This window comes from Heloderma suspectum, chromosome 12 (genome assembly GCF_057233095.1).
Source record: "Heloderma suspectum isolate Gila_16-S chromosome 12, 16-S_ref, whole genome shotgun sequence".
Classification (NCBI taxonomy): Eukaryota; Metazoa; Chordata; class Lepidosauria; order Squamata; family Helodermatidae; genus Heloderma; species Heloderma suspectum.
The window spans coordinates 37,462,345-37,472,347 of NC_139469.1; the positions used below are offsets into that span (position 1 = coordinate 37,462,345).

Consider the following 10,003-nt stretch of genomic DNA (forward strand, 5'->3'; position numbering starts at 1 on the left):
CTAGGGGGTCCTCCTGGAGCCATCTCTCTCACTTGGGGCTCACCTGGCTTCAGTAGCACAGAGTGCCGTCTACCAGCTGCAGTTGGTGGCCCTGCTCCCCCCCTGGCTGGACAGGGATAACCTGGCTTCAGTCGTCTGTGCTCTGGTAACATCTAGGTAAAATTGCTGCAATGCACTCTATGGGCGTTGTTGCACAAGGCATTTACTGTGCGTGCATGAGTGTTCACTCACAGAAGTTTGCGGGTCCTTTTCACAACATCGTCTGGTGCCTCTCTTGTCGTTTTTTAAGTTTATTCTGCCATTTTATAAATAGTGGAAAATGCAGTAACAAACCCCCTCCCACCAAAGACCACCATCAAAGAGGTGGTAATTCAATATTGTCGAAACCTTGCAGCGCCATCTACTGGCTGTATCCATGATACGTATGGAACTTGCCCACAAAGGGACCAGGGGCGTGTTTCCACGCTCTCGGCCTCACTTTGCTTGCAACTTTGTTGTGAAGTTTCCCCAGTCGCATCTTCTCCTTTTCCTGTTTCCACTGTGCTTAAAGTCTCAGCTTATCATCGCTGTGGCCTGGGGCTCTGTGCTGTTTCCACTGAGCTCTAATCGAATTATTTTCTTGATGGCTGGGTGGAGCCCGAGTGGAGCCTGGGTTGGATCTGATTACCTCATCCGTGTTCTTGCCTCCTTGACCGTGTTTCCAGGAGAACGGAAGAAGAAGCCAATGGAGGAGAACCGGATTTTTAAAAAGGAATCAGCTTTGCTGTGAAGAGAGGCTTCCCCCCTCTCCCCCCCCTTCTCCTTTCCCCTGAAAGTCCAGATGCACCTGCATTTCAGGAGCAAGCCTCATTGAGCACAATGGGAGTGACTTCCAAGTAGACACACATATGCGTGTTCTGGGGGAGGGGGGGTAGACCACAAAGAGGGAAACCAGCCGCCATTTTAACCCAGAGGACCTCATCGACCACAATGGGAGTTACTTCTGACAAGACAGTAATGGGTTTGTTGTGGGAAAGAGAGCAGTAAACACAAAGACAGAAACCAGCCCCCATTGTAACCCGCAGGATCTCTGTAACGAAGCTGCGAAGTACTTTCTTCCTAAGGCAATTCATCGGAGCCTCGAGACCCTGCTTGGTTGCTTAATCACACTTAAGGAATTGGGATTAAAAGTGTGCCATTTCAATTGAGGGGGAATCTCTGTAAGCTGTGATGTGGGCATTCAAAGGCAAGCCTCATCAACCTGAGGAGACACGAATGGGTTTGTTGTGGGAAAGAGACTGAAACCAGCGTGCCCATTTTAACGCACAGGCTCGCTATATGGAAGCTGTGGAGGAGTGACATCCTAAGGCAATGGACCGGAGCCTCAACACCGCACTTGAGGGCTTTGATATGTGCCATGTCAACTGAGGGGCTTCTCCGTTGTTTCTGTGGTCACTGAGAGGGCCAGCCTCATTCAGCACAATGGGAGGACCCCCGCCCCCCTGACTGGGGTCATGGGCTGTGTTCTGGTGCTTATTTTCAGTGATGTTTTAAAAGTTGGTCCCTCGGCATCCTGCTCCAAAATGGCGATGAAACTTCCAGAAAACAGGGAGGGGAAGGGTTGGGTCACTGAGGTCAGAGCGACACACCCACAGAGGCCGGGGTACTCGCCCCATGGGCAGGCCTAAGACAGCGAACCCAGTGCGATTGTGGAAACAGGTCAGTAATGGAGCCAGAGTAAGCTTGAAAAGTCGGACTATAACCAGTCTCAGAAGAAGCGGTTTTTCCATGTTAAAATGCGGGGCTGGGGCTGAATGGCCATGACATCATGGAGACACAGAGACCTCACTGTGCAGCCAAGTTGGAGTAAAACGCTGGTGGAAACACAGCTCAGGAAAAACGGGTGGGGGGGAAGCATGTGTATTGTGCCCATCGTAAACCCACAAAGACTCCAGAAGACGAAGCCCCAGTATGGCTGCAGGATTTTTCCTTAATGTAGAAAAGCCCAAAGTGGGGCTGCCTTTGAAAATGGTTCAGAAGCTGCAACTTGTGTAAAATGAAGCAGTTTGATAACAGGGACAAGAAGGTCTGAACATACCACACTGATGGTGGCCCACTTGCTTGGGCTGCCTATATGTTTCTGAGCACAATTCCAGGTGCTGGCTTTGACCTATAAAGTCTTGCATGGCTTGGAACCGCAGTACCTGATGGAACACCTGTCCTGGCATGAACTTACTCATACACTACACTAACTCCAGGTGCCTCCTCCGAGGGAGGCTCAGAAGGTGGCAACCAGGGAGAGGGCCTCCTTGTTGGTGGCCCCCCAACATTGCCCACTTGATGCCAGCATTGTTATCTTTTCAGAGCCAGGTTAAACCTTTCCACTTCTATCAGCATTTGGCAGAATATGATGAGGTTTTAATCAGGACCTGGATTTTTATTATTGTTGATTGTTTAAAAATTATTTTAGATATATGTGTGTCTGTGTGTGTGCTGCTGGTTTATATGTCTTATGCAAATGGTTTTTATAATGTAGTTTTAAGGCTTTAATATTTCTAAACTATCCAGAGAGCTTTGGCTATTAGGTGGTATAGAAGTGTAATAAAATGAAAAGAAGTGCTATAAGAGAATAAATCATCCGTTATTGTTGTTTTTTAAAGCAGCATTTTGTAAATGAAGTAAAGGCAAGACAAGAGGAAGAAACAACATAAATCGCATAGAAAACTACTATCATAAGCACCTTTGAGGACCTGTTTTCTTTTTGCTCTCCATTCTTTCCCTTCCCAGTTAAGCCACATCCGCCTTTCAACCTGACGGTGGCTGTATCCCCCACTGGCTACAACATTTCCTGGAAGACCAGATACCAGCACCATCCGTACAACTACCTGGATGACAAGCTGCAGTACCAGTTGCGCTATAGGGAAAGGGGTCCCCCCAGGCAGGTGAGTTGGCAGCCCAACAGACCTGGCATCCTGGCTGGCTGGCTGTGGAGGGGGGCTTTGGGGGCCCAAAGGGTGCTGCTGCCCAAGGGGCAGAGGTATGGCCTGCCACAAGTGCCAGGGGCGGAAAGAGAGCCTTTGTTATTAATCTGGTACTGTTTAGCTTCAGCACCTCCACCAGTTGGGCTCTAGACACCCTGGTGGATAACCAAGCCAAGTCCAAACACGCAAACATCGCCACACACTAAAAAGTAAATTGAAGTCCATTAAATGCTTTACTTCAGAAGACTCCAAAAATAAGAGAAATAGCATGGTGGCTACGCGAGTGTCAGAAGCGGTCTCTGTGATTACATTATCAGCAGTGACGGCGCATAACATGAATGTGATGGAAAGGGCTGCAGTTGCCAAAGCACGACACGTGCAGTGAGCAAGATGGCAAACAGAGCCGCCAGCACCGTTGTTTGGATGGCGCGAATCCTCGGCATCCACCGGCATGCCGCTTGGGTTGTACAGCTACGCTGAACCACGCTGAACTTTCTAAGTTCCTGTGACTTCTCCCTGCACACCGCTTGAATGTAAAAAGCTGAGCTAAAGCATTACTGTGTTCCTCTAGGCATGTGAGGAATTAAACTTGACAGCTGTGTAGTTAAATGTCGAAGCTGGAGTGCAAAAACCAAAGTCTAAAAGTGAAAATTCAGTGGTCTGAATACAAATGTTTCCGAGACTTAAGGGGTTAATTCTGGCTGTATCAGTTACGAGAACATTGACTCAAGTCTAAAATCTTAAATCCAAATTTTGCACCCAGTGCTAGAACCTAAAACATAATGGCACTTGAGGGGTTAACCAAATTTGGGATTCAGAGTTAACCAAGTTTGTTTCTAAGATAGCTTCAAGTCTGGAAATGATTCCAAGTCTCATTTTCCAAAATAAGACAAAGTCCCAATTTCAGAAAATATTCTAATGCCTAACTTCGGAAAGTAAGTGGTTTAAATTATTTGCAAGTTCTAAAGACTAGAGTCTAAAAGAAAGTCATATTCACCATGGAGGGAAATGTTTTTTAAATCTTCCCTGTGAGATGCCCACCATAGTTAGTTCTTCCATTCCTTATTAAAATTATTGATCTAATGTATCTTTTGCTGATAGACATTTAGGGATGCTCGAAGTCAGGCTCAGCTTCCCAGCATGTGAGTAGAGTTACAATGTCATCATATGGAAGAAGATGTGCATTTTTGACAGTTTGAGCTTTGTTCTATAGAGCCCTGTGTTCCTGGGCTTGTTCCGGTTAAATGCTGTAGCAGTCAATTAACATAGTTCAGATCTAAAATGGACATGTGAATAAAACACTGTAGGTTATTCTGCCAGTGTCACCAGATGTGACGGAACAGCATGTGGATTATTCTACCTGTGTTTCTTGTTTTAAAATTAACTTTGAGGCTTGGGTCTATAATTCACTGCAGCAGTTTTTAATACAGTTCTCAATTAGACCTCACTACTAGGGAATGCTGCCTCAGCTATAAAACCTTTTAATTGCTGCCACTAGAATAAACCCGCTCTGTCTAAAAGAAACACTGTAGCTGGTTCCCATGATGTTGGAATTGACAGCAACACTAGAGACAACCTCTCAAAATGAACAAAGAATAAGATTTCATTAGCTGAAGTAATTTACAAAAGTGAATAAACTGTCACTCCTCAGACGATAGCTTGAGATTGTCTAAAGGTTCCTAAACGAAATATGCTTGCTCGCCATTCCTAAGCGGAGTCTTTCCCAGCGAAATAGCATCGCGATAGCTTTCCTTCAGGTCAGGTTTCCCCAAATGCCACCCCACGGGCAGGGACAGGCGCTGTGCAGCAGTCTTCCCCTGACTCTAGTTTTTCCTCTGTCTTCTGGCTTCTAGGATGATTCAGACGTACCAAGGATTACTTGCTGAAGTCCCCTTTGGTCAGGCATAAAATAGGAATCGAAATATATGCTACATATAACTTGCCTTGCTCATAAAATCATCCTGTTTGGTATACGACATTTAAAAGTATAGTTTATTCAGAATATACTTACAAATTTGCTGAATTTACTTTTTAAAGCTTTTAGGTATAATGGTAACTTTATAAGCAAGCCAAGTATGACTTGAGGACCAGAAAGGCTGCTTTATTATCTTAAAGCACCCCTCTCCAATCTGATTCCCTCCGGATGTTTTGGACTACAATGCTCATCATTCCTGGCCATTGGCCATGTTGCCTGAGGCTGAAGTCCAAATTATCCGGCGGGCACCAGAAGGCTGCCCTAAAGCATCAAAGTGACTTTAAATCTGTAAAGAATGCTAAAAAAAAGTATTGCTTATTTTTCAGTTTTTCCCCAAATTTCCATTCCCCCCACCCAAAAAACCCAAGAAAAATCTCCCCCCATGGCTTCAAAATTTCAGGAAATGCTACATCTCTGGTTAATCTGAGACTTCCTCAAACCTTATTAAGGGTGCAGGCCGATGCATGTTTAGACAGAAAAAAGGCCAGAACTTCCAGCATGCCCCAGGCAGTCATGTTGGCTGGGGCATGCTGGGAGTTGTAGTTCCTTTTTCTGTCTAAACATGCATAGGATTATGCCGTAGAGGTCTACTGTCTAGGCACATTATCTTGATGGATGTGTTTCTCCGCAGTAACTCGCAGCTGTCTTCCATCTCTTTTGGTCATACTCACTTTAACACTTCCTCCCCATCCTGGCTCGTGCTTGTTGCCACAGCTCCCCCTCCCAGCGAGCGTTGCGTAAAGACATTCCGTCATCTCTGCAGGTGCACAACATGAAATGCTTCACAGCCGGTTTTTTCTCTTGGCTGGCATCAGCGTCAGCTCTGCCGCTCTTCCACTTCGTATCGGCATCTCTGCCAGCACAGCTCGCCGTGGCCTTGCCGCTGCTCTGCAGAAGCCATTTGCAAAAGGCGGCTCCCGTTTGTCCTTCTTCTTTCAAAGCCAGTCCTGTAAAGCCTTAATCAGAGGCATTATAATTTTATTAAGAAATTGTTTTATTTGCAACATAATCGTAACAACAACAGCCAGACAAAAAAGAAACAAAAAAGTATGTGTGTGTGTGTGGTGGGGGGAGGGATTCATATTATGAAACATATCAGTATACAGTAATCATGAACATCTCCCTTGATATAAGAAAAAGGAAAAAAAACACACAAGGACGGGGGAGGATTAACATTTCCATTTCAAATATATGCGTTCATATAAGCAACCCATATATCTAAATAAGCATCCATATGACGTTGGCGGGTGCAGATGTGCTCAAACGCAGCAAGAGCAGCAAGACCTTCAGCCCGCTGCATTATAGGTGGTGGGTATTTTGCCTTTCTTCCACGCATGGAGTATAAGTCTCTTTGCGCCTGTGAGGGCTCTCAGTATCCACTTTGGCTGTCCATCTGTTAATGCCCACATCAGAGGGAAGTAATTTAAAAGCGCATAGACTAAACCCTACTGTCACAGATTTTTCAAGAACAAACTTATACGAGCAATGCCTTCCAACAGAAAAAAGCCATTACAGGACATGTCCGCATCATGTGCCTCACTGAGGCATCCTCCTCATTATCGCCAGCATCTAGCAGAGCTAGCCAGCTTCTTCGCAGTAAGCCTCTGTGGTGTCTAATATATGCAAAACATCCATTTTTATCTCATTAGAATCCTCACCAATTATCAAATGATTGTAAGTAATAGCAGGCAGGTGACAAAGGCACGCATGAAACATAGCAGGCAAATCCAAATTAGGGTCATAAACATTAACGATGGCGATTACCATATTTGTGTACTGAACTGCCAAAATAAGGAAGTGTCCCTCTGGATCAGTTCTTGCTTCTGACACAGATATTGGTGCTTTAGAATTACCACTAGAATTAGAATTAATCTTAGAATTAGAATTAATCTTAGAATTACCACTAGCCTATGCTTCTCCCACCACATTTTTGCAAGTCTGCCTCCCATCAAAAGCTGAGTTTCTTGTAACATCAATTTCGAACTCCTTAAGTTGGGAAGCACTTGTTTTTGTTTATATGGGGTACCCAGGCCCATAACATTCCAAGTAATCATATTCAAAGACATAATGCCACAACATTAATTGGCATGGAACCACAATTTCAGGGTCTTCTTGCCCATGAGTCAGGAGTATGGAATGTGGGGTCTTCTTAAAATGAGCCAGAGGTCTTTTTTTAGGTCTCGCCAAAACCCTCATTCAGACCATCCCACCATTCCAGATCAGATCCTCATCTGCAGTGTGAAGCAGCCTCCTCCGTCTTTGGTCAGCAACACCGTTTCGCCCTTTCACTGCCGGACTGACGCTCGCGGGGGAGGGCTCCGCAGGCCTTGCTGTGGAGGCGAGGCGGCTGCCGCCTCCGCGCTCGGCCCCGGGCTTGCTTGCAGGTGGACGGTAGGGGGCTTGCACTGCCCGGGAAAGGCAGGGAACGGGGCTGTTCTTCGGATGGCCGGTTTCCTGAGCTCAGCGCGTGACTGGGGCCCGTCAGCGTGTGCGTGGGGGCGGGGTGCTACGAATGACAGCACTCGGCCCAAGAGCCAGGCAGGGGGAACAGTAGGCATGGATGGTGTTTGCTTGAGATCCATTGGGACATGGGAGCCTAGGGAGTGGCCTTGTGCGGAGTCAGACCGCTGGTCCGTCCAGCCCAGGATAGTCGGCACTGGCTGGCAGCAGTGGCTCTCCAGGGTGCCAGGCTGGCCTCTTTCCTGGCCCGCCCTGGAGGTGCTGCTGGGGACCAAGCCAGGGGTCCTCTGCACGTGAACCAGGGGCTCTCCCCTGCAGGACCGCCCTGCTGAAGGGCATGACTCTGCATGCCTGGGGGGGCTTCATTCCCAGGGAGGCTGCCCCAGACAGGGCACTGGCATGGGAGCCTGAGCGGCAGGCGTCCCCGGGGCGTGGCCTCCCCGACGCCCGCCTGAGGCAGGGGCTGCTGCTCAGAGCCCTGGCAGGGTGCTTCCCTGGCCCCTTGGGTGGGCCTCCACAGGAGCGCTGGGCACGCCTAGGCTGGGATGGGAGGGCTCCAGGATGCCCTCGGGTGGCAGTGGTGGGCAGGGCGGGGCTGAGCCTGGCTGAGGAGGGGCAGGGCCAGAGCAGGAGGCTGCTGGGCGAGGCAGCCGGGGCCTGGCCTGGCTCTTCAGCCCTGGCTTCCAGGCCAGGCCATCCGCTCCTGGGCGGCCCTGCCCCCCCCCCATGCTGAAGGGAGCTCAGGAACCTCGGGGGCTCTCAGGGCTGGCTTGAACCCTGGATGCAGCCATGGGGGTCCTCCCAGGATCCCTCTCCACCTTCCGGCCTTTTCCTCCCTGCAGGGATGGAGCCAGAAGCACCTTTTGCAGGACACGCGGACCTTGTGGCTGTGGGCCCAGGAGTGTGAGGGGGACACAGAGTACGAGTTCCAGGCGCGAGCCAGGCCAGGGGAGCACTCTTCATACCAGGGAGCCTGGAGTGACTGGAGCCAGCCGGCCCTGCTGATGACTCTGCCCAGAGGTCAGTCAGTCCCCAGCCTTCCGACCATGGGGGGGGAAGCTCTCTTGGTGCAAGGGCTGGGTTCCATTTTGGAGGAGCCCTTGCAGAGGCCGCATTCCAGGGGCAGGCGGGGCAGAAAGCTCTTCCCGGCCGTCACTGAGCCTCGGAAGAGGCTTCTTGCCCTCCTCCATTGGGGGGAACTGAACAGAAGCCGGGAAATTGCCGAGCGATGAGTGGCTGGGCCGGGGGAGGGAGCGTGGGCTCCTGGGGAGCCGCAGAGGGCCAGAGTGGTGCACCCCTGCGCCAGAGCACATGCAGGCCTTTCTGAGATGGCGGGGAGCGCCCCGGAGGGCTGCGCTCCCGGACCTCGCCATGCCTGATGCTTTCTGGCCGCAGTGCCCATGGGTTCAGCATGCCTCACTGCATGCCCGCTGCCCTGCTGGCCCCTGAGCAGGCGGCTTGGGCCAGCGGGGCCACCGCCAGCGGAGCCGCCCTCCCTTCTGGGCAGGGGCAGCTGCTGCGACTCACGGGACTGCAGGAGCCAGGAAGCTGCCTTGGGCTGGGCCAGCCCGAGCCTCTCTGGCCCAGCGCCATTGGCACGGGCTGGCAGCAGCGGCCCTCCAGCGTTCCAGGCAAGAGCCCTACTTGCCCAGCCCTACCCGGAGATGCTGCCGGAATTGACCCGGGGACCTCCTGCACGCCAGGCCAGTGGCCCAGCCAGCTTCTCCGCCCGCGGGATGGTTGCCTGCCGTGCGCCCCCTGGGGAGAGCCCTGCTGCCCCTGGTCCGAGAGAACGCCACCCACGCCCATGGCCCAGCCCTCCGTGGCAGTTGGCCCAGGGTGGGTGTCCTGTCCCAGGGGCTGACCGTCTGCTTTGCTTCCTCAGCTGCCGAGAGCAGAGGAGCTGTGTGGCTGGTGCCGCTCCTGCTGCTGCTCAGCCTGTGTGCAGCCGTCGCCTCCTTCCTGGGCTGGCGCCAGAGGTGAGTGAGTCTGTCTGGGACAGAATCATGGCCAGTGGGCTGTAGAGCTCTTGCCTGGCCCTGGCTGCTGGAGGCAGGGCAGGCCGAGGAAGGACTCCACAAGGCTTGTGCTCGGAGGAGCCCAGCGGCCCTGCCACAGTGCCAGGCAGCCAGAGGCATCCCCCATGAGGCCTCGGGCCCTGCTTGGGCCTCCTCCCAGGGGTGCGAGCCACCCTCCCAGGGGGTCTGTGGAGCCCCCACCTGTGCAAAGGGGTTGCTGGAGGAGGGTGCCTCCTGGGAGGGAAGCGGTGAGGGGCCTTGGAACAGGGAGTCGCCTCGGAAGCAGCCCCTCCGGGGCCCTGCCGTGAGTCCAGTCCCCTTCTGGGGCTAGCGGGCAGCTGGGCAAAAGGCCTCTTTCCTTCTTGCAGGTTGTGGAAGAAGCTGGATCTGTTCATCCCCAGCCCAGCTCCCTTCTTCCAGCCTCTCTATCTGGGTCACAACGGGGACTTCAAGGTATGAGCCAGAAGTGGCAGGGGGGAGGCATTTGAGGGTTTGCAGGGAAGCTGCCCAATAAGCACAACCGGAGCACGCAGTGAGAGGAAGACGCCGCCCACGGCGCTGCATGGAGCTCGGCTGCAGGTGGGACACCG

At 51.6% G+C, this 10,003-nt stretch overlaps 1 protein-coding gene and 1 long non-coding RNA gene across 6 annotated transcripts in view; one reads left to right on the forward strand and one right to left on the reverse strand.

Annotated features, from left to right (window-relative positions):
* IL21R (interleukin 21 receptor) overlaps positions 1–10,003 on the forward strand; it is a 29,001-nt gene that overhangs the window by 15,940 nt on the left and 3,058 nt on the right. For all 4 annotated transcript variants that reach the window (XM_084819155.1, XM_084819156.1, XM_084819153.1 and 1 more), the window contains exons 5-8: positions 2,767–2,921; positions 8,238–8,415; positions 9,281–9,374; positions 9,782–9,866. In XM_084819155.1, the coding sequence (XP_084675281.1) occupies positions 2,767–2,921; positions 8,238–8,415; positions 9,281–9,374; positions 9,782–9,866 (512 nt within the window). The remainder of the gene's footprint in view (positions 1–2,766; positions 2,922–8,237; positions 8,416–9,280; positions 9,375–9,781; positions 9,867–10,003) is intronic.
* Positions 3,172–10,003, reverse strand: part of LOC146336852 (uncharacterized) — a 52,514-nt gene continuing 45,682 nt past the window's right edge. The window contains exons 3-4 of one of the 2 annotated variants that reach the window (XR_014785641.1): positions 5,607–5,891; positions 3,172–4,852 (exon numbers count right to left, since the gene is read on the reverse strand). This is a non-coding gene — a long non-coding RNA (uncharacterized LOC146336852). The remainder of the gene's footprint in view (positions 4,853–5,606; positions 5,892–10,003) is intronic. The other variant, XR_014785642.1, reaches the window with a different exon arrangement.